At 43.3% G+C, this 26,413-nt stretch overlaps 1 protein-coding gene across 1 annotated transcript; it reads left to right on the top strand.

The window, feature by feature from the left end:
* The first annotated feature begins 12,948 nt into the window (after positions 1–12,948).
* brwd3 (bromodomain and WD repeat domain containing 3) lies at positions 12,949–26,316 on the top strand. Its single transcript, XM_068744056.1, has 41 exons — positions 12,949–13,429; positions 13,575–13,633; positions 13,732–13,761; positions 13,948–14,007; positions 14,833–14,983; positions 15,132–15,230; positions 15,361–15,521; positions 15,591–15,812; positions 16,185–16,285; positions 16,401–16,471; positions 16,726–16,826; positions 16,943–16,983; positions 17,109–17,216; positions 17,302–17,452; positions 17,553–17,687; positions 17,779–17,907; positions 18,435–18,660; positions 18,759–18,899; positions 18,976–19,153; positions 19,707–19,800; positions 19,934–20,104; positions 20,238–20,311; positions 20,392–20,584; positions 20,673–20,783; positions 20,866–20,973; positions 21,380–21,504; positions 21,594–21,676; positions 21,763–21,874; positions 21,967–22,028; positions 22,342–22,497; positions 22,580–22,700; positions 22,793–22,918; positions 23,381–23,456; positions 23,550–23,600; positions 23,706–23,849; positions 23,941–24,093; positions 24,177–24,346; positions 24,505–24,593; positions 25,202–25,234; positions 25,298–25,399; positions 25,491–26,316. Exons 1-41 carry the CDS (start codon positions 13,396–13,398, stop codon positions 26,303–26,305), a joined length of 5,367 nt encoding a protein of 1,788 aa, XP_068600157.1. The 5' UTR covers positions 12,949–13,395; the 3' UTR covers positions 26,306–26,316.
* Positions 26,317–26,413: the final 97 nt, after the last annotated feature.

Genomic DNA, 26,413 nt, shown 5'->3' with positions numbered 1-26,413 from the left:
ACAACAGGGAGCAGACGCTTCTATTATTAACCAAACTAAAAACCTGAGGACCAGGATCCTTGGCCTGCCGCAGTGACACCACATGCAGATCCGCATTAAGTGAAATTAATTATCTGGTGGAACCAGTAAGTGTATGTTTATGCTTATGCATACACTTACTGCAAAAATAAACAACAACAACAAAAAACAAGGCCTTGTGCCTCAATTGCAATGGTTTTCACCACACAATGAATTAAAGAGCAGCCTTCCAATAGAGAAATTAGTTTCAACTTCTGGTGTTTTTTCTACAATAGCGTAATAAATCCAAAGGGTGCATACTGGTGATTGTTGTAAGGAGAGGATTGTCTCGCTGGGTTTATCGCTCATCTTTTAAGATATCTGCTATTAATTTAAAATGTGGCATCTGCGTAGGTAAAAGATTACATTTTCTTGACCACCTCGACCTGGATCTTTTGAGTCACCAGCCTTTATCAGGTAAAAAATTAAATGGACAAGCTTGAGTAAAAACATTTTTTGGTTTGCTAATATTTGGTTTTAAAACATAACAAGCTCTGCTTACTAAAGCTTCGATTGCATATAATCTCAATCCGTATACTTAAACAGAATTACTGCCTCATTCGCTCCATTTCCTGTTAGGACACACGGTATAATGTAGATTGATAACATTCCCAACATCAAATATATTGATAAAATCAAGGTCTCAGTATTGTGTTACTCCTGCTTCATGCATAAACCTGACCTTACTCAAGAAGGAAGCAGGAAGCATTTCTATTTGTTACACACCTGCAAAACAAATGGACAAACAGCAGGGAGTCCAGCGAACGCCCTGAAGCCTCCTCGTATACGGTCAGTGTGTGACTAAATAAATGTGGATTGATCCAGGGCTCAAAACAGGAGCAGATGTCTCTTTTCAGATGCACTCCATGCCAACTGTAAATAAAATAAACTCTCTAAACAAGACAATAAAGGATTAGTCAGAGAAATGGGAACTCCTGCAGGGTTGCCAGGTTTAGGCAAGACTGATAACAGACATGATTTAATGTTTTATGTTGTTATGGCATTTAACATTTTTGCCATCTAACATCTCAGAAGAGGCAATGACGGAAATCTCCATGGTGATTTTCCATTAATGTTAGAAATCGGTTATTTCAACCTTGTAACCGGGGCACCGGAAAACCGGCAAGCAGCATTCAAGAGCGTCGAGTCGTTCATGTTTGCTAACAGCCGCCTGTTTGTTGCAGAATCTGCATTCAGCAGACACAATCTGCGTTTAATAGAAAACTGTGGCGAACTTTAAATGCTTTTAAACAGAATGAACGGGATGGCAGCGATAATGAAAAGATTCCGCGCTCGTTTGTCAAGTGGCGCAAACAAAATAAAATGAATAAAAACTTAGGGTTGTTATAAACGTCCACGTACCTTGACAACGGGTCTCCCGAGAAAACAAAGATCCCGACTTAACTTTAATCAATCCGGTCATTTTCTTAACGCAACAAGCCAAAAGCAGAAGAACCGGGCGAGGTGAAGCTTTTTAAAATTGCGTAACGACGCTCGGTGAATAACGTGCTGCTGACAGCTACTGTTTTTTTTTTTTTTTTTTTATCCCCCCCCCCTCAGGCAATACACTCCACATCCTCCCGTGTAAACAGGAGCAGAGAAAGTAGGTCGGCTGGTCGCTCAATGCGCGGTGCGCAACGCAACCCAAGGAAAGCACGCTGTAATCATTAACACGCACGGGACACGCACTGTACACGCGTAATAGCGCACGGCTGTCATTCTGGCTTCCGTGGAAATAATGATTTAGATGCGTAATGCGTGCTTGTGAGGCGCTCTGTGCGGCCTGAACGCAGCTTAATGCCAACGATCCGCGTCGAGTAGCTTTTAATCTGAGGTAAATGCACATTTTGACATGACAGCTCAACCCAGGAGAACGCCAGAAGCTGGAGAACTTTGCTCTTCCCTTCCCAACTTCCTGTGCCTTTTTCTTTTTCTTTTTCTTTTTTTACAACTTCCTGTTTGCTCCGAGTCCCAAATGTGGGTCAGGAGTCTGCGTGACTAATTTCAAGACCAGCTCCAAATGTTTTACTCATTAGTCATGGTAGGGATATGAAATTAAGTGACTGCAATGCAGGATTATAATTTTGAAATTGTAATGCAATGAAAAACAAATTTGCATGTGTTGAATCTGAACATAATGAGAAAACGCCAAAAGCTGCAGTTCCTTGATTAGCCACTTGAGGCTGACTCGAAAAGAGAATCAATGCCTGTAAGAACTTTGGTTTTTAAATATCACATAAGAAATAGAACAATGACACACTACAAACACAGCTTTGGTTTCTACAGCTAAGTGCTTTATTCAGAACAAATGTACAGGGGTGAACCTGTTATTTTACTTCACATTGAGACTTAACTTTAACCACAATTAAGGGTGTGCTTGTTTGAGTAGCAGTCCATCATAACCAGCCTGCTGAATAATAATAAGGCATTCAGGCGAATAATCCTGCTCGTGTATGTAGTCTACAGTTGAATACACATGATCTAGTGATCATGATTCCTGCTACGTGGGTGTGTTTCGGTTTCATCCACAATACGTATCTGACTGACGAAGACAACCACATTGAGCTTCGCACGTCTCCTCAGAGAGAGGATGAAGCTCCATCCACTATTTATTATACAGTATGACCTGTAGTAATCTACACCAAAACACAACAAAGCATTTCCATTGTCCATAAAAGGTCAAATCCCACTGAACACACAGTCACTTACTGAAACTCACTGAGATTAAAAACAACCAAATGTTCAGCCAGCCCCCCTTATTCAACATTTTCTGATCAGAATATCCCTCAAGATGTGTGCTTTAAATGGCATCAAATCAAGGCTGCATGTGCAATGGCCATCCTAATGCAACGAGTCACATTCCCCCACATGTGATTCAGACAGCAGCTGTTGGAGTAATTCAGACTCCAATGACTGATCAGACTTACGGCACTCCACTGAAATAAACTATTCTGCAAATGTTGCATCGTTTATTTCATTACATTAATTCATGTTTCCTTAAACTTTAACATGATAATGATGCACAAGAGTTGCAAAATCATGTAGCGATTGTTAAAAAAAGTGTTTTGTGTGTGTGTGTGTGTGCACCGTAGTTTGGGAAAGATATTTTGACGATGGCACAACTTTTCCTTTGTCAAGGGTGTTAATGAAATGTTTCAACTGACTTCAGTTCACAGCAGCTTTCGGAGGCATATCTTTTTCCATGTGATATGGAATGGCATCTGTTTTTCCATCTTCGTCAATCCTTTTCATGTAGCGTGGCACTTATAAATGCCTCTGTGAGCGACAGCTGCACCATGAAATCACTTGAATGCATGTCGGCCTCGGGGCCGACTGTTGTCGCTGCGCCTGCATGCTCGCACACAAGGAAATGGTTGTCAAATCAAGAATCAATAACATGTTCAGATTTTGCTAAACCAACAAAGGTAGAAGGCTGTGAGCCTGGGAATAAAGGAATCCTCATCAATCAGCCAGAACTGTGTTGGCAGATGACTTTCAATGCGTGACAAGCAAGATCTATGTTGTTATAAAGTCAATGCAAAGACACGAACAGGAAAGAATTTGCCCGGGGCAATGCAAATGAATGAACATGAATGAAAGACATTCTGCCATCATTTGTGTCATTCACACAGGTAAAAAAAAAAAAAAAAAATTCAGATTAGAAGAATGTTTCATGAAAATATGATGTCTGTCAACGTTGCTCAAACACAACGAGCTGGGTTGTATAAAGAACAAATATAAAGAACAAATCTGAACCGACTTCAAATGGATTTTATTCTGAAAAAGAAACATCAGTAGAATAGAAAAATATTTCAGATATTCAAATTTTAAGTGTTTTTAGTCTAACCTAGAAAATGATACCAGCCTTGCTGTCCAAAGGAAATAGGGATATATAGGTCAAACTGATTTTTACTTCCTTAGGCTTTGGGTCTACTAGTTGCAGGTTCAGTAATAGAAGCATAACAGAGCTAAAGTTACAAGAATGACAGTGGAGAATATTGTTATTCTCCACTCATTATCTTCAATCTAGCAGCACCTATAATCTACACAGTCATCAAGAAGAGCACCCAAGATTGGTGCCATCGATTCAGTAGCGCTCAGGAAATGTGTTTGGCCGTGATCTCCCCCTTTAGTTCCTCGTCTTTGGTGTTGGGCAATTACCAGAAGAGTGCTTCTACAGCATATTATGACGTAGGCAGTGACTTTTGTCTCAAGTTAAGGCCAAAAACATTTTGTGAGAGGTCAGAGTAACCTCGATCTTTGACCACCAAATTCTAATCAGTTCGTTCTTGTGGTCCAGGTGGACGTTTGTTTTAATTTTGCAGAAATTCTTTCAAGATATCTCTGAGATACCGAAAGACGTCCCAAAACCAGACTGCAAAATGCTGCACATGATGAATATGCAAAAATAGTATATACAGTACCATGTGTTGTTCTGTTGTGTCCTGTAAATAAGGCCAGATCTGTCACTAGTTGACAATAACTAATCAATATCTAGTTGGTAATGGCTTGTCTAGAACTTTAACGTTTTCAAGGGACGCTTGAGCAAACCAGGAATCTGATTAGGTCTAAAGCTCCTCCTCCACAGAGCGCCAGTGACATCAGCGAGGCGAAACACCTGCACAGAGCATCATCAGCTTCTGACGCAACATTCGTTTTCTCATCAATACTTTTAACAAGTTAGTGAATGAATCTATTGACATCCTTCCAATGTCAACAGCGAACACACACAAACCTGCAGTACGTTACTCTAAGTAAAGGTTTCTGTTTACTGAAATGTGACTTCCTGTAAATAATGGCATTGTAACGTTTACATCTTAGCCCTGTCAGGCACTAAATCTTTATCTTTGATGATAACATTAATAGTATTGATGTATTGCTCAAAGCAAAGGGAATGATTGACACTGGGATTCCCTGACAGGACAGGAAGACAATTCATGATGGGTGCTGTTTTCATGCAGGAGATGCTGTTGGGGATTTGAATGAAAGGACGATGACGATGTCAGCATCATGACCGGCCGCTGGATCTACATCCGAATCATTTCATCAATAGATCCAGCTCCTCCAGCAGAGGCATACGCATCTATTATTCAGTGGGATCTTTGCTCTACTTTCTCCTCAATCTGCCAACATCACAAAATCTCAACCACTTTTTAGCAGCAAGCTCTGATGCACACAATTCAATTTCAGAATTCTGGATGAGGATGACTTTAAAATAAATGTGTCCCCCCCCCCTTATATTATTTTGAAGCTAATTCGCCTCCGTCCTTCTCTATGGAGACGATAGCGTGTTCCATTTGATATATTAGCGCTGACACTCGGGTCATATTTTCATTCATTAAACACCATATGGGCCTGAAAGCATGTTGACCATCCAGTCCACATAAAATGTAAAAATCAGACATTTAAATCAATATCATATATCAATATTCCAAAAACAAAGTTGCACAAATCTGCACTATTACGTCTTACCACGACTAACACCCTCTGTGGACAATATGGTAGGAACATTTTTACAAAGACACTGAACAACAGCAGCGTACTGAGGCTGAATTACTGTTCTAAGTTGTTTCCATGCCAGCGCCCAACAAGTGTGAGACATCCAAGATTCATAAAGATCTCCCACATCTTACTGCATTATTCACCGTCCGCCTACACAGAGATTAGATCTGCTATTTTATGTAGGTCACACTGTTGAATGATGAGATGACAGTTAAATGCTCATGAGCAGAATTCACTTCATAGCAAATGCTCAGTGTTGTTTCCATTGCAGCCTGTTCCGTCTTTTCAGGGCTGCTCGTATTTATCTGGTTAAAAACTGGAACGCTTTCATAATCACTTAAGATATTATTAAGATATTCCCTGTATACTGGTATTGATGATGTCATCGAGGCCCTCTGCTAAAGTACTGGCTGTCATTCGGCTGTGGCACTGCTGTTCGCTCTGTGTTGCCATGGTAACAATGTGTGCTGTCTACTTCCCCCCCCAGCCAATGGCAGCTGAGTCCATAAAGTACAATAACCTGTTTCCATTTTCTTCTACAAGTCTACAAGATTATTCATGCACACATATACAGAAAGTCATTTTTTTATCATGATGAATATTAGCGGCTTTAACTCATTCAGTGTCTGAATGAGTCATAACCCTAACCCTAACCCTAAAGGATGGATGAAAGAAATCATTTACTGCTGCGGTTTTAAGGTATATTTCCCCTGATGTTCTTTTGCTATTAAATAACAATTGCAAAATTAAATAATGGTAAACATGTAAATAATTAGCTATGTGGGATCAATACTTTATGAACCTCTTAAAGACGAATATGTCAATAAATAACTCATAGGTAACTAAAGGCTTATTATAATGGACAAACTTATCAATATCAGAGCACAGACTTGTCCGTCTCAACCAAACAGCAGCTTTGCCCTAATACTCCCCAGGATGACCTCTGAACTTTTGCACTCGCTGAGCTCTACCCACCAGACAATCCCATCACAGCACTGTTTAAAACATCCACACCTGCTGCGTGCTCAGCCAAACACACATGCCGTTTCCTCGTGCTCTTCTTAACTGCACACCAGTAAACAATCCGAATCTCCTGCCCCAAAAAATTTACTTTTGGAATATTCCCCAATTCATTTTATGTTAATTAGCAAGTAGAAATAACCTGTATTGGCTAGAGCTATATAAAGTACTTTTCTGTTTCATTTAGAAATCTGTAAGTATGGTCACGTGAGGACATCGTTCCCCTGCATGTTATGCGCTGAAAATTATGAGACATCAATATCACTTGACTATTAGAGCTCAATTGTGTGTGCAATAACAATAACTGTACAATATGTACTTCTTCCAAGCGCAGTCACACTGCACGAGATAAATGAAGGCGATAAGATGAATCAGTTCAGCAAATCATGGCGTACCCTTTTCGTTGTGCCATACAAAGGGAAGAATTTCATTTCATTTTCAATTATATTTCAACAAACTACAAAAACACGTTGTGCTCGCTCCCCACTCGTCCATGCTGATGTCAGCGTTACAGACGTGAACGTGAAAGCGGAGGCGTGGCAGAAGACCAGCCCAACTGCTGGGAGAAGCAGAAGGGAGTATTCATTTTCTTACAGCGGGCTAATCTTTGACGTATTAAAAAAAATAATGAGTTTTATGATGATGACGTTAAAAATGAATTTCTGTGTTTTATAAAACAGAGGAAAACTCAGCGCAGCGTCAGCTTTTCTTGCTCAGTGACCTTTAAACCTGTCAAATCCAACTGAAGACATTTTGTGGGTTTCTTTCAGTCATTCTATTTTGGGTTTTTGACGATGCTTCACCCAAAATGCTTTGCAATTGCACACTGTGGGTGGCCGAATCCTTCAACAAAGAAAGCAGAAAGACAAACCAACCTTTCACCAGGTAGATCCGCTCTCAAATGTCTACATAATTATATGCTTCAAACAATTTTAAATCAATCACAAGCTTATTACTAGCCTGTTTTTTGTCTGCTACTGCGCAGAAAAAAAATGCAATTACCTAAGGCGGCTGGTGAGCAAAAACAAATGTGGGTCACAATTCTAGAGCATGGGTGGAAAGGACGCTGCAGCTCTCTGTGTACCGCTGTCTCAAGCAGAGAACAGAGGCTACATCTTTTATTACATTTCATGCAGTGGAGGGCTGCTGCTTCATTTACAGCCTATTATTATATGCAGAGGAAAAAAGATGGATTAATTTAACAGCTATGAATTCATCAGCAACTCTTTTATTTACAGGCTCTGAACTGAAGCAGCCTTTCACGAGCAGTCATTGGAAATAATTACCTTATGCCTCCATTCCTATCTATTGCTGTTTAATGTTCCTTGTTATGAAACTCTCGTTCACATTTCCAAAGCTTCCTCCTGAAAGCGCCAAGATCTTTCCCGTTTCCACTCTGCTCTGCTCTTCAGAGGGGAAAGCAGCTCGTGACAGAAGGGCACTGAGTCGGAACATACCTCCACCGAGGCCAAACAGCCACTTTCAATTAAATCAAACCACAGTCGCTATTCCAATTATTACAAGTAAATGGAAATACGTTAACCACTTTACGCACAATGAGTCAAAAAAATGCAGAAAACGAACATTTTGAAAGGTCACAGATTCGCCCTTTTCTCTGGATCACGTCCAGATCCGACCTTTCATGAATTACCGTACCATTAAACTACATCCTGATCCAACTTAAACTTTGGTTGGTGCTCGCTCCCCGATCCTTCCACCACATTTCAGGTGATTTTGTGCAATCCTGCTGACAGCCGGCCGTGGAAACATAAACTCTTTTCAGATATAATTTTCAAGGTAAAGTAAACGCAAAGAGGCAAATGAGGCTTTTTCAGCACTTTTAATACATCAATTCTTTTTAATGAACAAAACACAGAAAAAAGGACTGCATATATTTTCCATTCCCATATTGAAATAGCAATAAGGCTTATTGACAGCAATGCATTAATATTTCCGAAATGTAGCGGTCAATAAACACAACAATATAAACTAGGGAATGCAGATGGCGGCGCTAAAAGAACATAATTAGTTCACATGTAATCACAGTGAACGGCTGCTACAAATGTGGGCTAATGGCATCGACATGTTTTATGATAAAAGGCTGGATCATTAGTCATTGGGGAAAAATAATCACCTTAATAATTACGTTTTCATATTCGATGTGCGTGAACACGTTTGGTTGATGCTTCAGCAACAAAACGCAACTAATGTGGATGCAAAAAAAAAAAATACCGCAGTCTCCGTGAATGGAATCACAGATTATTCAGCTCAACAACTCATACCAGGGAAACAGCTTGAGCTATGAGTCTGGTAACGCCTCACTGTAATAATGACTTATGATTCATTCACCCTGCTGAAGTATCCTCGAGCGAGCCCTTCACTTCCAGCTCTGTTGAAGACCTCTGACCCCAGGATGGATGCGTCCAAAACACAATTCCAAAAGGCATTACCGTATACACATAAATAGACACCGATTATCCCTGAGAAATATGGAAACCTGTATGTGCAATGTGCATTCCAGAGTGTCACTAAATGTTAATGATTCCGTTTTCTTTTGATTATTTCTGGGCTGCACCGGAAAATAAAAGTCAGTTATCACAGCTGAGTGTGAGCTATGACGTCTGCACAAACCTGATTTAGGTTTTGCCTCTTGGAATCACAGGGTGAGGATGATCTACTAAACATCCATGAGTCCATGGGAACGGTCTATGGTTACAGCATAAGATTTACGGCCCGCTGTATGTTGTGCATTTTACCCCACCAAGACAGAGCATTTTGAACTTGGATGTTAAATGCAAAATCTAATAAGCATTAAGAATACTCAATGTGGCCACACCTGATTGTCGAATGAATCTGCAGTCATTTTTATCATGAAATGCTAGATTTGCTGTATGAATCAGCGACATAAACTAAACAAGGTCGGCAGACACACGAGAAAGACATCACAGAGACTGAATTAATTTCACTTGATTCTCAATTAATCTCACGTAGAATACGTTTGTTTTGAAATCAAGAAAGCTACCTAAAAAAAATCAGATCTTAATCACATTTCCTGCCCCCCCCCCCCCGGTCTGAGCCTGAGGCGACTGAGGACAGTCTCTGTATGCTTCATGAGAGAGAGCAGCGAGGACGTCTGGAGGCAGTTATATAAGTGGAACTGAACATTTAGTCTGTCATAGTAACAAGGTTAAACACAGCAATATGAAAGTGTGACGGTGTGTGTGTGTGTGGATACTACAGTAAATACACACAAGGAATAAAACTTTAGTCATTTAGGTTTAGTCATTTTCAACCTTTGACCTTGGTCGGTCAACATTTAACTCCATTATATGTGTTTGCGATGAATCAACATGGGATGTAGATTTAACAGTCATCCTATGCAGCGCTGCTCTGCTTCCTTAAAGAGACAGAAGGTAAAAACCGACGCCTTCACCGCTGCACAGACCCGCACCATTTCTGCATGCGCAGTCACACTAAGCAGCTCGAGCAACAGTCAGACTAGCGTTCAGTTTAAGCTTGCAGGAACTGGCCCAGTAACCTACTTTCCCCACAACATGCTTTGTAACATCAGAGACAAGGCTGTGAGTCTTTACTTAAATGACCTTTACCACCGCATAGCTTCAGCTAAAAACAACAACAACAACAACGACAACACAAAACCCAAGACACAGCATTGCCTAAGCAAAAACAGACAGTGAGCAGTTACGTCTCAGAAAAGGAAATCCCCATCAAGCCTCTTGTTCTAGCTGGAACTTGATGCGGCAAACTGAGCATAACTGAAATAAGAATAAGATAATGGTAAGTGGCACAAAGAAGAGGAGGCGGGAAAAGGCTAGTTATGCCAGTCTGAATATAGGGCAAGCCTGTCATGAGAATTTACATAATGGTGAAATCCTCAGTCATATAAATGGGATAATAAGTCAATCATTTCAATAACAGCTAGCAAAATAGCCATAAGAGATCAATCATATTATAAAAATTCTGAGACTGAATTTTTATTGATGTATTTATTTATTTCGAGTAATTTTGTTGCCAAAGAAAAACAAATAAAATAGATTATAAAGAAAAAATGGAATGGATTGAGATTTCTTGCCACACTTGTTGCATAAATAACAAGAAGCGTTATTTCAGTCATGTGAAACAATCACACAGGCCGGCCCAGTGGTCGAGGCGGCTGACTCCCATGCTGATGATAAGAGTTTACTTTTTTTTAGATATATATACGTATACTTTAAAGGAGTCTTGCCACCATTAATACTTAATTCTTACAGCTTTAAAATATTATGGCAATTCAATACAGGTCTTCCACTGAAATATCTTTATACGTTTGGTAGGTACAAGTCAGCTACTGAAGGAGCCTCTTGTACGAGAGGTACAACATCTGCAAACCTTTGATTCCAACCTTCAAAGACGACCTGGATGAATGAGATTCTACACAGGTAAGCTTTTTCTGTCTTTCTTCGCTATGATTATGGGATTCTGGGTATTTCATGCTTTGTTTATACGGGGCTGAGATAATTATTATCAACCCCATAATGTAAATTCAGATGGTTAAATTTATGCGCGTGTCTTTTTTTTTTTTTTTTAAATAGTGTAACCAAGAAGAAGGTTACAGGAGACACAACGGTGGCCCAAATGTGAGGCTGCATGATGTAAAAGGAGCATATGGTGTAGTGAACATCCCAGTTTAATCAGCCGTAGAACAGCCCATCCAGGCCCACTCAGCTGTCAGCACACATCCTCATCAGTCTTCACGTCTTCACGTCTGCCGGGCCAAACTCAGCGCTGACACAGCAAACCGGGCAAAGCGGTTCAAGCCTCGACGTCTGAACACGCAGGCTCCTCGGCACACTGACACAGCTGCAGGAGCTGCATCCACAGCTCCAAGGATCACATCATCATCCACCTACTGGAAGAAGAGCCCGATTTCTATTCCAACACAATCAATGCACTGACTTTGGAATCACACCAGAAACAGCTGCTTTCCAGGTGTGCAGACGTCATTAACCCGCTTACAGTACAGCAGCTTCTTCATTAGCTGAGAAGCAGAGCAAAGTGTCACAAAGCTTCAGACAGCGAACCTCATCTCAAGTTACAGTGATGCTCATAACTTCTTTATAATTATTCATGTGTGTCGATCAATCATATATGATTTGGTTGGAGCATCCGTGGGTGATAACGCCTTACGTGTATCAGCTCATGTTTTTGTCCAGCAACATTATATTTATTAGGCCACATGAAGTACAGCACAGGAGAAAAAAACACTATGGAGTTTTTTTTTTATTGTTTTAACCATTTAGGTTAGTCAGTGTTAAGATGGATTTGATCCATCAGCATCTATAAAAACCCAAAGTGAAAACTTACCCTATTCTGTGAAATAAGGATCATACGAATCCAAACGTCGGCATATGGTAAAAGCGTTTTAACTGGTCAAAAAAAAAACAACAACAACGATGTCCTATATATTCCAAGAAGTTGCCCCAGCAGCGCCGCAGAACGCCTGGAACCGACGCACAGCCTACCGGTGCGTTCGGGGTCGTTGACGGGGAGATCCGGATCCAGCCGATGCTTAAATTCTCATTTGGCCGAAGGCTGATGAAAACACGTCCCGTCCGCAGACGCAGAGGAAGGCTGAATGAAGACTGAACCCAAGCCCTGGTGCGTCCGCGCTCAAGTCCCGCCCAGTGGACTAGATACCAAATAAAGTTACGCGAGTCCTGCGTGCGCCCTGTGGTCGGCCTTTAAAGACATAAAGACAGGCTAACCTTTAAATGATTAGAACTCTCCGTCATGAGAGTCTTTGTTGTAAATATGTTTGATCATGTGATGAATCAACAGGTTGTGAAGGCGGAGGTTCTGGCTGCGTAAATGCGCAACGCGCACAGAAGGGCTGTGATTTCTGATCGTCCTTGTATTCGGTCATGATTTCAGAGGCCATTATTTAGCTGATTATTACAGGTTGCTCTAAAAGCTGAGTGGTTTAAAAAAAAGAAACGTAAGTAAAATAGACCAGTCGCTTAGATTTTGCAGTAGATGTCGTAGCGCCACCTTTGGGCCAACCAGTGCAATTCAACCAGTTGCAGGCTTGATCCAAGTGTCTTCTGGAGGTGACGTATCCCCACAAATGCCTTCAATAATAATCGAACAATGCATCAGTTTGTGTCTTGTTTATCCTCCATTCCTTTGGTAACCATAGATTAATCTATTTGTTCTTAATATATGCCATGACAAACCTTAAAATATTTTTTCACAGGATTTATTTGTTAACATTTGTAGAAAAGGCTAAGTAACATTTCATATTTATCAACAAGGTTATAAAGTGATTGTACAAGTATAGAATAAAAAGTATAATCAAGAACAAAAGGATTGTAACAGATCTATTCAGTCTAACAAAAGTTACGAAGGCATTCCACCAAGGTTTTTATTAGAATTGTATTGTTTATTATTATTATAACGCATACCTGTTGAATTGTCATAAATTAAAAGCTGTAAAAGCTAGATATTTATCGGCCTGTTTAATTACTTAACGAATAACTTAAAGTTATTTGAATCTTTTTTTTTTGGGTTAGAAATATTCACATTTGTTTTGTAATATTTATTTTTCAGATAAAGAATAAACAGTCCCGTCTCATGTAGTTCCAATAGAGGGCGCTAACACGAAGCAGCACCGGGCGGTCAGGCAGCAACTCCGGGAGAGGAGGAGGCCATTCGCCAGCCTGTTTTAGCTACACACATCTAGCTACTGTTAAGCTAGCCGGCGGCTAACGAGCGAGCTAAAACATCAGTTTGTCTTAATGTCGCCAGTCTTAATAAGCGATGGCAAGAGAGCAGTGTTCCCAAATCGAAGCTGGTGAGTTCAAAGCGTCCTTTCATAGTCGAGACGAAACATTTTTAGCATTAACATACTCTGCAGCGAGCTAAGTAGCCGAGTGCAACACAAAAGCTAGCTAACGCTAGCTGGTACGAAGCTAATCCACACATCTCGATCCTTTCAGAATTGTATTACCTCATTGCCAGATTTCTGCAGTCGGGACCTTGTAAAAAGGCGGCGCAGGTAACACCCGACGTTAAACACGACATTACGTCCTATCTGTTGTCGAAACAAGTAGCTGATGCTAACAGCTAACGCTATCCGTGTCCGTCTGTTGTTAGATTCTGATCGAGGAGCTGGAGGAGTACGAGGTACGTTCAGGTGGACTGTTGTAGTTTTTACTCCTATGTAGTTTCCGTAGCACTGCCCAATCCCCGTCTGGTTGCATTTTGAGCTTCTCTTCCGTAATTTGAATGTTGTTCGGAGGATCGGGCTGCCACGCTTGGGCGAAACGGGATTTTCTCCCCTTTCCTAACAGCTTGTCTTCTAACTTTTAGTTGGTCCCTGATCGATGGAGTTGGGACGGGAAGAAATCCAGACGGACCTTCCGAGACTGGGTCAGTACATTTCCCATTGTTGACTTTTTTTTTTAATCAAACGAAGCATACAAATTATATTTAAGAGTAAAGTTACATTTTAGCGAATGTATAAAATGCATTTAGACCAATCAACTAGCATGGACATGATTGTAAAGTACTCATAAAAAAAAACAATTTTATTATTTATGTTGCTGTATTTTCTGTAACTCGGTGCGGTCTTCGCTAGAAGGCTAATGAAAGGAGAATAAAACCGAAGGCCTGCTGTGATAGGATGAACCGGGTCTAGGAAGCCGTCAGTCTGCTTTCGGAGCCAATGAAATCACAGCCGTGTTTGTGAGCGAACCGGAAATCCAGTGAGCGAGTCTCGCGATTCGCTGTGTAACCTCCATGCCCCGCCTCCTCCCGCATTTCCCCCGCCTACTTCCCTTTTTGTTGTTTATTCACCAACTACACTGTTAAACCACGCAGCAAATTATGAGTAGTTACCGGTACTGGACAGCAATAACCAGCGTAGGTTAGACATCGTTTTTCAAGAAATATAGTTATTTACTCCCTTGGAACTGTACAGCTGTTTTTTCTTTCTTCCTCACAAATCCAGCAGTGAGTTTAATTGATTGTAATGCTGTCTTCATATTCACTGAGGTGGTTGTATATTTGTCTCATTAGATGTCATGCCTGTCTCATTTTCTACATATGTAAAAACGAATTAATTAAAATTGCCCCAACCAAAATGAGTGGGTTCGTGGTTTCTCCTGAAATTACATAAACTACAAATTTCCATCTTTATTTCTACTTGAACATTATTTATAATCCCATTCTAATTGCTGGTTGTGTCTTCTGCAGGTGATTGTGAACCAGCACATTCCTGCAGACTATCTTCTCCGTGTTTGCCAGAGGATTGGCCCGCTCATAGAGAAGGAGATCCCACCTAGTGTTCCTGGCGTCCAAACACTCTTGGGGCTGGGAAGACAGTCGTTGCTGCGTACCACCAAAAGTTAGAGTTGTACTATTGTCCATCATAGTTCCTTTTTTGTTGTTGTTGACATTTTTCATGTGAATACTGTTGTAATTATTATTGTATTTGTGTGGATAACATATCTATTAACCAGTCGATAATACTACTTTGGATTCTTTCCTTGTAGGTTGTAGCCACAAAGTATGTAGTGGCTCAGCTGTTGCTGCACTCCACCGAGGACGTCCACCAGAACCACCTGTCAAGAATGGCGGTCCTCCTAATGTTGGTATGTGGAACCTTTCATTTTAATCCAAATCCTTTGATCCAAAGCACCAAAAGACACCAGAGCAATTTAGTCTGCTTTAGCAGTCTGCTGCTTCCACTAATCATCCGTGTGCGTGTCTTTTTTTATTCAGTGTCAATCGTGGGTGCTCGCCAGGCCTCGGGCACGACTCGTTTCGCCCAAGCGCTTCCATCGTCCTCCTACCAACACATGAAGATCCATAAACGTATCCTCGGCCACCTTTCTTCAGTCTACTGTGTAGCCTTTGATCGAACCGGCCGTCGGATATTTACGGTCAGTGATGATGTCAGATTTTATTTTGCTATATACGAGTTTCACAAACGTAAACGTAAATGTTCTTAGGGTTCTGACGACTGCCTGGTGAAAATTTGGGCCACTGACGATGGCCGTCTCTTAGCAACCCTTCGAGGCCACTCGGCAGAGATCTGTGACATGGCAGTCAACCACGAGAATACTCTCCTCGCCTCGGCAAGCTGTGACAAAACCATCAGAGTGTGGTGCCTGCGCACCTGTGCACCGATCACAGTGTTGCAGGCCCATGGCGCTTCCATCACATCCATACAGGTGAGGACGAGGAGTTTTGATCAGAGGCTTGTTTCAGACTTTAACAGAACCGCATTGGGAGATTTGTACTTTTCATTACTGACTAAACTCTTCTTGTGAGTAAAGTGAACTGGAGAGGAAGTTCTCAAAATCATTAAGTCCTGAAGAGTATCATTGAAACCCAGTCACAGGGTGGGGCTCTCCAGGGGCATAGATGATTATTTTAACCCCTCTCTCAAACCTTCTCTCTTCAAATGGCCCTTGTCCTCCATATAGACAAAATGTTCTTCTCTCTACTGAAAAGCTTTAGCAACAGTAGTCGTTAGCTACTGGAATATTGTGGTAAATGCTTGTCCCTCTTTGTCTGCGACTGACCACTTTCTCTTTCCTTAGTTTTGTCCTGCTGTGAAAGGGACAATGCGGTACCTGGGCTCCACCGGTGCAGATGGCATGGTGTGTTTCTGGAAGTGGAACTCCTTAAGCATGAAATTCAGGTAAGCGTTCAAACCACCGGTTGTAGCCATTTCAGCTCTACCGTTTCTAGTTTTTTACCAAGTTACTCTCTCACTCATGGAAATAATAACAAGAGCTTCCCTCCCGTTTCCTCAGCGATCAACCAGTGAAATTTGTTGAACGGTCGCGTCCAGGCGTACAAGTCTCCACTTCCTCCTTCAGTAGTGGTAAGCGTAATACCGGCTTGTAAAAAAATTAACGATCCAAATGTTCCTGCCAATGCTGCTGCAAAAAAAACCATCCACACAACTAAGAAAAGATCTTTTAATGTCTGGGTTTTCTTCTACTTTGATTGTGGCAAAAATATATAATAAATCACTTACTTGTTTGTTTTGATGATGAACAATGAGACTACATGGATATACTCGTTGTTACTGACTGATTGCGTTCTTGTATTTGATGCTGTGTTTACTTCTAATAGGTGGTATGTTCATGGTCACCGGCGGCACGGATCACATGATCAGGGTCTACTACCTCGGTGCTGAAACCCCGGTGAAGGTCTCCGAGATGGACGCTCACACGGTAACAAATTATTCGCCATTAGATGTATTGTTTTTGTTCCACTCATGGTTTTTACTTGTTATACTTCGTTAAAACAAGCTTTCCTCTAAATACACGTTGTCCTTTTCTTTTCTCAGGATAAAGTTGTTGTTGTCCAGTTTAGTAATAACAGTGACAGGTGAGTGCATTTGTTGAGATATGACCCCCCCCCCCCAAAAAAAAATTGGAAAAAGTTCTTTTTTTAATCTTTATTTGTTTTTATGCTTTTTATTTATGTCCAAATAAATCTACGTGTTTTACCAGCCTACGGTTTGTGAGTGGCAGTCGTGATGGCACAGCCAGAATCTGGCATTACCAGCAACAAGAGTGGAAGACCAAATTCACTTTAGACATGGCTGCCAGGCTTCCTGGGTGAGGAGAAATTGCAGCACAGACTTTTCTGGCAATGTATAAACTGCCCTTTGTATTCGATGTCTGATCGGATATTTCCCTCCAGGAGCAATGTTGCCAACGGGGATGATAAAACCAAGCTGGTGGTCACTATGGTGGCGTGGGATCGTGCGGACGGCACCGTCATCACAGCGGTGTCGAACTACCTGCTCAAAGTATGGAGCACAACCTCTGGACAGCTGCTCCATGTTCTGTCTGTGAGTATCTGGATTTCTGCTGTTCTGCTTCAGGATAAACAGAAAATGTCCAACTATTGACTCGTGGATCAAATGAGCATGATTGCACGCTCTGTTTCAGGGTCATGATGATGAGGTGTTTGTGATGGAGGCTCACCCATTTGACTCCCGTATGATGCTGTCTGCTGGCCACGATGGCAACATTTACGTGTGGGACCTGACCAAAGGAGCCAAGATCCGCAACTTCTTCAACATGGTAACTGGTTTCCCTTTGGGAATCGGTGAAATATCGCCGTCTTATTTCATGCACAGCCATTGAGTTCATATCTAAATGCTTGTTTTTTCAGATTGAAGGGCAAGGCCACGGTGCTATTTTTGACTGCAAATTCTCGGTGGATGGGCAGCATTTTGCCTGCACCGATTCACACGGCCATGTTCTGATCTTTGGCTTCGGCTGCAGCAGACCATATGAGAAGGTAAGACAAACTAAGGCGCAACACCGACTGTACCTTGTTAGTTTTGGAATATGTTGTATTTTTATTTGAATGAAAAGGGGAATGTATTTAATTTAGATGAAAAACTATGCAGCGGTGAGGCTGAGGAGACTCGACCCAGCAGAACTGGGAATTCATGGCCATTTTTTAAAATGAGTGGCTTCACATTTCAGGGAATTTTGAAATGCTCTATAGGTTGAGGCTGAGAAACATCCTAAATCGCTGTGTGGGGAATTTGTTCTTGAAGACAGTACCGACAGTCCCTTTAAAAATAAAAAGATATGTTATAGTAATACAGTCAGAAAATATGGTGCATTTGTGGTTTACAGTTCTTTTTCTGTAACAAAAAGCCTGAATTTAAGCTATTAGTCACCAAGGACAGCTTTAAAGACTCCCACTAACCACGATGAAGGTCTCTGTTGTGACCTTTTCTGTATCGTGCCTTTTTTTAGGAGGGCAAGCGAATCAGATTTGATTATTTTTCAACACAAGCATGCTCTTCTCTCCAGATACCTGACCAAATGTTCTTCCACACGGACTACCGACCTCTTATTCGTGATTCAAACAACTACGTGCTGGATGAGCAGACGCAGCAAGCCCCACACCTCATGCCTCCACCGTTCCTGGTGGATGTGGATGGGAATCCTCACCCTCCTCACTACCAGCGCCTTGTGCCAGGAAGAGAGAACTGCAATGAGGAGCAGCTGGTACCCCAGCTAGGATACATGGCTAACAGTAAAAAAAAAAAGAAAAAAAACCACTCATTATTCATAGCATTCCGAATTACAAAACACAATAGTGTTTAACCCGCCTTCTGCCTGTTTGCTACTTAGGCAATGGAGAGTTGGTTGAGCAGGTACTCGGCCAACAAACGGCAGAAAGCCGAGAAAGCTTATTGGACAATCTCATCAGGCAGCTGCAGAATGAGCAGGACGATCGGCATAATGCAGAGCAGCAGCCCGAGGAGGCAGAGGGTATGTTTTATCTTGCATTATGTCATCATGCATTGCATGCATTATTTGCGTGACATCATTTTTTGTCTTCCTATAGCTATAGATGCTGAGGCGGTGGCATCTTCTCCTGACGCTGGCGCCCGCAGGAGTGGACAGATGGATGGGGTGTGGCAGATGCAGCACAACACCCTGCGTAGTCAGGTGGCCACTGAGAGGGACCTGCTGGCCTGGAGCCGCAGAGTAGTGGTCAACGAGTTGCCGCCGGGGGTATTCAGGTGAGGTTACTGGAGCAGATGTGGATCACGAGGACGCCGCAAAAGAGTTTCTGCAGAATTAAGCAGCAGCTGAGGGACAGTGCACGAAGAGAGTGAGAGAGAGAGTTGTTAGTAACAACAGCAAATGAAAAAGAAAAAGTAATATTCTGATTGTTTTTAAACCGCTAATAAACGCGGCATGTATCCCCTCGACACTGCAGGAAGATGGCGCATTCGTGCATAGACCTGTACCTTTTTAAAACATCCTTGCCAGAGTGGCTTTGTTTTCAGCCTATAATCCAGCCTGATGCTCTGTGCACTGTTAAACACAATACCACAAGCACAGCAAAAAAAATACCATTACAGAATCAGAAAATGCAGCGACATGCGTCTCCTTTAGATACGGGCTGCACACTTTATTATTGGAAGGTGATGACATTTACCTGCCCATATAATGCCTGCACATATCACAAAAGAAAAGGCTGTTGGCTTTAGGAAAGATATGCATCCTTCAAATTCACTTTCAGTTAGTAATTTTCTACAATTTAATGATTACAACTATTCCTTTTATTAGGGTTTCGGGGCAGTGCAGACAAGCTAAAGGCGAACTGGAGTGTTCCTTATACAACGCAGAGAGGAGGAAGAGGCCGGTAGCCTGCACAGTCAAGGTACATAGTAATGTATAAAGTTGATTTCACATTTTGAAGAAGAAGAAATATATATATATATATATATATATGACACTATTCAGGTAATTAGTTTCCCTCTCCCCTCATTTTGCATCCTCTTTCTCCACCGTAGAGCGACGTGTTAACGTCACGCTTGCGCTCGCGTCGGCCCACCAAGAAAAAGCAGCAGCATCACACCTATCAGACCCGCTCAGCCCAAGTCCGCCGTCCTGGGACCAGAAGTCAAAATTCAATCAACCGCCGCAACTCGGAGACCCACAATGAGTCAGACAGCGACGGAGAGGTATGTTCTGTCAGATATAATTATGTTTATGACAAAAAATAGGTAAAATAATGGCATGGAAATGACCTAACGCACCATCTGAAAGTTGATATTCATAAAAATAAAGGTTGATATCTTTGCCTTTTATTGACAGGCAGCTGAACAGGTGGAGAAAAGCGAGGCTTCAACTGATGATGAATCTCAGTGGCAGAGTGAAAGCAGCTCCAGGTAAATATCTTTGGCTTTTGCAGTGTGATCATAGTCGGTTTACAGTCACCCAGCGAGCGATGCTCATTTTTCATTCGCAGTGGCGACTCTAGTGAGTACTCTGATTGGACGGCTGATGCTGGCATCAACCTGCAGCCGCCAAAGCGATCGACCAGGAGGCTCGCCCGGCCTCACGGCCACAGCAGCTCTGAGGAGGAGGAAGGTGATGACAAGGCAAAGGAGGCCAAAAAGAAAGAAAACGAGAAGCGGAAGAAGCCCAAAGAGTCCAAACAGGTGAGTTGGCGCATCCTGCAGCTCGTCCCCCCTACTCCCCGACTGCACCTTGTGTTTACAGTTCAAGTAACACGTTTTATATACTTAGAAACCCAATTCCTCTCTGGGTGGACTTGATGCCAAGGAGTGGCTGCCACCGTCATGGATAATGGAGACCATGCCACACCGCTCTCCTTTTGTTCCACAAATGGGGGATGAGGTAAGAGCATCACTCTGGCATCAAGCAGAAGAACATATCACGGGGCGTGCGTTCTGATCCTGGTTCTCCTACCCTCTTCTAGCTCATCTACTTCAAACAGGGCCACCAGGCCTACGTTCGGGCCGTCCGCAGAGCCAAGGTCTACAGCATCAACCCCCAGAAACAACCCTGGAACAGACTCGACCTCAGGGTTAGGCCTTGTGCTTTTTAAAAGCCATAGTTCTGCTGTTGTTGCTATACAATTCTGGATATTGAGTTGCAGGATGGAATGTATTTTAGTGCTGCGTTCACGTGACTAATCTAATCTGAAGGCGGTTGTTTCGCTCCAGATCTATAGCATTCAGCTCCAGACATTGTTGTCCTGAAGTGCAGCCTCTCGGAGCCACGAGTCTGACTGACTCTTAATGTTCAGGGTGCATTGGAATGATCAGTAACATGATATAATGTTGAGTTGTGCATCTAGGAAACGCAATGCATTGGAGCTGCTGTGAATTAAAAACGGCTTGAAGGCCGCTGTACGTGTAGATGTAGCCTTAACTTGTTTGTCTTTCTCATTTGTTCGGCTTTGCCGTTCTTATTTTCTCCGGCGCCTTCAGGACCAAGAATCTGTGAAGGTGGTTGGAATTAAATATGAAGTGGGACCTCCCACCCTGTGCTGCCTAAAACTAGCATTCTTGGATCCAGTCTCAGGGAAGATGACCAACGACTCCTTCTCCTTGAAGTGAGTATCTTTATGCACCGTCAGATTGTGAAATGGGCATGTCTGGACAGAAATGTCACTATTTTATTTTCCCTCTCCTCATTCTAAAGGTACCATGACATGCCTGATGTCATAGATTTTCTGGTGCTACAGCAGATTTACAATGAGGCTAAAGAGCACAACTGGCAGGCGGGTGGGTGTTTTCCATTCACGTGTTTGGCGTTTATGTTTGCTGTCGTGAGTAGTCCCTCGATTCCTGTCTTTTAATTTCCTCTCCAGGTATGAGGTTCCGCAGCATCATTGATGACGCCTGGTGGTTCGGCTCCGTGGAGGACCAGCAGCCTCTGCAGCCCGAGTATCCAGACAGCCTGTTTCAGTGCTATGCAGTAAAGTACGTCTTTCTCTGTAATGTTTTTTGCTTTATGAAATGAATCGCTTGTACATGGCTTAACTCTTTTTTTTTTTTTTACCTCCTTCCATCAGGTGGGATAATGGCGAACGGGAGAAAATGAGTCCTTGGGACATGGAACCTATACCCGAAGAAGGTCAGTTTTGTTGTTATTTTATTATATAGATGTTTTTTTCATTTAGTTTCACAACTGTATAAACTCCATTTTGGTTCAACTTGAAACGGCTTGGGAAGAGAGGTTTCGCTTCAGATTTCTAAACGATCACCGTCTGGTAGGTTTTCCATGGCTTTAGGAAACAAGAATGTCTTTACTTTGCTTACAAAGACAAGAAATCAAGAAGTGGGCAAACACTTTTCCACACCACTTTATCTGAAATACTAGTATTTGATCAAGAGTATCAAGTTTGTTTCGTAGCGGTGTTGAACTTACTTTTCTGCGGCTCTATCAGCGGCTTTACCAGAGCAGGTCGGTGACGGCGTGGAGGTGGCAGAGGACGAGCTGAAGGCTCTACTTTACGGGCCTCAGGAGGGAGAATGGGGGGCTCACAGCCAAGACGAAGACTGTGAGCGAGTCCTCCACGGCATCGATCAGCTTCTCACGTTGGGTACGCTGCCGTATGCATTTCGGTGACGTCTGACTTTGTTCGTATCGGCCTCGTTTAATCTCCTTCCCGGGTTTGCCTGCAGAGGTGGCCAAGGCGTTCGCGTCGCCGGTGAATCTGCGGGACTACCCCCTCTACTGCACCGCGGTGGCTTACCCCACTGACCTCGGCACCATCCGCAAACGGCTGGAGAACCGCTTCTACAGGTGGCGCAGGCTCGCGTTTCATTTTCGCTATAAATGTAAAACCAAAATATAGGGATTAGAGTTTTATGCGTGGATGCTATTCTCTGCTGCAGGCGGATCTCTGCGTTGATGTGGGAGGTGCGCTACGTTGAGCACAACGCCCGCACTTTCAACGAACCCCAGAGCCCTATAGTAGCAACGGCCAAGGTGGTGACTGATGTTCTGCTTCACTACATCGGGTAAGACGCCACGGAATTCTCATTTTACCACCTCGCTGGTCATCAACAGAAGGTTCTAAATTGTTCTCGGTATCTTTATACACCAACCCTGAAAAGTAAAAGTGAATCGGAGTTGATTTTTTTAAACTGATTTTTAAGTCCATAAATGGGGTTTTCAATGTTAACATTTTATTTTTTCCTGACCTCATTCTGTATCCGATCCGGATGAAATTCGGCGGTGAGGTAGAGAGCCCCACCCTACATGGCTGGGTCAAATTCCATAAACATCACTCAATAAACAACCGAGATATTGAAGAACACATTTTGAAGCTCCATTGACTGCAATGTTACGGAAAATTTCAACGTGTTCGAGAATCCAGACAGAAAGACAGACAGACCGACCGACAGACAGACTATTGCTGGCGAAAACAAAACCTCCTCGGCAGAGGTAACGATGACAAGTACTCGCGCTGTCTCCCTCAGGGACCAGAGCTGCACGGACATCTTGGACCTTTATCGCACGCTGAGGTCTGAAACGAGCAGCGGAGCAGAAGCTATGGTGAGCAGATGAGTTGGGGGTTATGCCGGCTCGTTCATTCTGCCGCTCACTTGTATAACTGCTTTTGCCGTGTTGCTTTATGCTCCTCTGCAGGTCGATTTGGATGTAGACTCTGACACTCCAGGAACATCTACAGGCCGCCGTGTAAGAAAGAACCTATTCTGCAGAAAACGTCCTTTTTTAACCGTTACAGACTTGAAAGCATCCGCGGCAGCTTCAGGCTTATTCGTTTCACCTTCGCTCTGCCAGGGATCCGACCTGAATTCTCAGAAGCGTGGCGTGGTTTTGGATTTAAAAGCCTGGCGAGGTCATTGCAGAGAGCTGGTGCATCGGATGTTGGCCTCGCAGGATTCACAACCCTTCAGACGGCCCGTGGATCTCTTCGAGTACCCGGTAAAACGAACTGAGACCACTGTTAAAAATAAGAACGATTTCCTACAGCTGCAGAAGCACAAGAACATTTGTGCTCTTCCCCCCCCTCCAGGATTATCGAGACATAATCGACACTCCCATGGATCTGAGCACGGTGTCGGAGACCCTACATGAGGGGAATTACGAAAACCCAATGGAGTTCGCCAAAGACGTTCGCCTCATTTTCAGCAACTCCAAAGCGTACACGCCTAACAAGAAATCACAGGTGCGCTTGAACATGAACTGAGCGAGGTGTAGCACAGCAGCAGCCTTGTCATGTCATTGCAATGCTCTTGTTCTTCTGGCCAGATCTTCACCATGACTCTCAGCTTGTCGGCCTTCTTTGAGAAACACATCATCTCCATCATCTCTGACCACAAGTCTGCCATTCAGAATGAGCGGCGGACGCGGCAGCGGCGCAGTTACAGGGACAGATTGCACAATGGCGGCAGCTCGCCGCCTGTTAATCCATCCTCCAGGTAACCGAGCGCCCCGAGTGATCATTTTACCTCCATATAAAGAAGCCTAAAAGCACCTTATGCACTTTTAATTTCTAAACACTGATATTTTCAGACACCCTGCTGCCATATAAGGTGTCTAATCAGCCTGGATCGTTGCGTCTCTTCTCTTTTTCCAGCACTAAAGGGAAGAACAAGTCAGGGAAGGCGTCGAAGCCGAAAGAATCCCAGACCTCAACCAGGAATCGTCCTCAGAGACAGAATCAGGGTATGTGGTTTACAGAGGCTCTTGCTGTGAATTGTGATTGGTTGTTAAACTAATTGGGAAATGTTAATGCAAGGGAAAACACTGACATACAATTTTATTTTATTTTCATTAATTAAAATGCACAGAACATAATTTATCTAATGGGCAGTTTATTTTGCCAGTGCAATGGTGCTATTTAACATTTTAGATGCACTCAAATGGTTTAATAAATCATTAGGTTTGTACTTCACGTAATGCCTTTGATGCTATGTTGTCAGATTTACCGTCTCGTCGTTTTATACGTTTTACTGTTGTCTGTTGTGACAGCAGAAGAAAACTGATTTTCTTTTCTAGATATTTTCTAGATGCATTACTTCATAGATAATGTTTGTGTGCTGGGGCATCCCAGTGGATCACCTGGTAGAATGCTGGCCTCGTGTGCTGACGGAGCAGCAGGTTGTTCCTGTCGAACCCTCTGTCCTATCTAATAAAGGCAAAATAAAAAAACATGAAGCGGCAATCACACAATTCTATTTGTGCAATGAAGGAAGATCAGATATAAAGCATTATACTGGGGGAAGTGATGATTACGATCCTGATTAGTAATTAGCCACACGTTGTTGCTTCAGCTCAGCAAAGCAGCAGCGTAGCGGAGGAAGAAGAGGAGGAGGAGGAGGAGGAGGAGGAGGAAGAGGAAGAGGAAGAAGAAGAGGAGGAGAACGACAACGTTCAGCCTTGTTCCCCAAGTTCAGGGATGAGCAGCGAAAGCAGAAATGAAGGACAGCAGTGGGGGACTCGCAGCCAATCAGCTCCAATGAAGAAATCAGGTATTACTGCCAAAACATGCCAACGGAGGGGCTCGAACCCCTGAACGTGAATCCGAATGATCCATCATCATCATCCTTGTGTTGCTTTCAGGGCGTCGGCGTAACGTGGATTTAAGCAAAGTCTCAAAACAGCAGCACAGTCAAGAAGCACTGCAGCCTAACGAAGAAGACGATGATGACGAGGAGTCTGGATCCAACAGCTCCTCATCAGAGTCATCCTCCACCTCGTCGTCCTCGTCCTCGTCTTCCTCGTCATCGTCGGACAGCGAGAACAGCTCTGACTCTGAGATGGAGAAGTACGTGGAGGGGGGCGATCACGACTACAGCAAAGCTCCCTGCCGGGCGGGACACCTCGCCGTCAAGGGTAAGGTCGCGACCTCGGGGAAACGGAGACTCGAAGGGGGAGAGGAGGCAGCGCAGACACTGAAAAGAGCACGAGTGCAGTCGTCTGTGGAGGAAGAGGAGGGGGGAGGGGAGAAGGAGGAAGAAGACGACGATGAGGAGGAAGAGGAGGAGGAGGAGGAGGAAGAGGAAGAAGACCAGCAGCAGAAACTAGTCAAAGAAAGGAAGGAGGAGGAGGAAGAGCCTGAGGAGGAGGAAGAACCCGAGGAGGAGGAAGAGCCTGAGGAGGAGGAGGGTGAGGAAGCGGAGGCAGAGGAGGAGCAGCACAGCTCTGATTTGCAGACGGGGGCTGCAGCACCCACCAATCCGAGAGGCCACTGGCGCAAGTCGCGTCGGGTCAACACGCGCAACCGAGGCCGCAGGACAGTTCAGTACGGGGACGACTCGGACGACGGCCGCGGGTCGAAGGACGACCCGCTCAACCTGGGCATGTCCCGCTCAGGACGGGTGCGCCGCATGACGGAGAAAGCTCGCGTCAGCCACCTGATGGGCTGGAGTCACTGACCTCACCGCCTCAGACCTCAGCAAGCGTCAAAACAAGAGTTATACTTCAGGGATTTTCCGTTTTCTTTTTGTATAGTTGTATATAATATATCTAAATATATATAAGAG

This window comes from Brachionichthys hirsutus, chromosome 10, assembly GCF_040956055.1.
Source record: "Brachionichthys hirsutus isolate HB-005 chromosome 10, CSIRO-AGI_Bhir_v1, whole genome shotgun sequence".
In the NCBI taxonomy this organism is placed as follows: Eukaryota; Metazoa; Chordata; class Actinopteri; order Lophiiformes; family Brachionichthyidae; genus Brachionichthys; species Brachionichthys hirsutus.
The sequence above is the reverse complement of the archived record's forward strand: the minus strand, read 5'-3'. Positions and strand labels throughout refer to the sequence as shown.

Bases quoted from the DNA above. Each gene is read 5' to 3' on its own strand.
- brwd3 (XM_068744056.1), top strand. From the start codon at position 13,396: ATGGCAAGAGAGCAGTGTTCCCAAATCGAAGCTG. The intron at 13,634-13,731 runs GTAACACCCGAC...GTCTGTTGTTAG, and splicing joins CTTGTAAAAAGGCGGCGCAG to ATTCTGATCGAGGAGCTGGA. The intron at 20,105-20,237 runs GTATGTTCTGTC...TTTTATTGACAG, and splicing joins AGTCAGACAGCGACGGAGAG to GCAGCTGAACAGGTGGAGAA.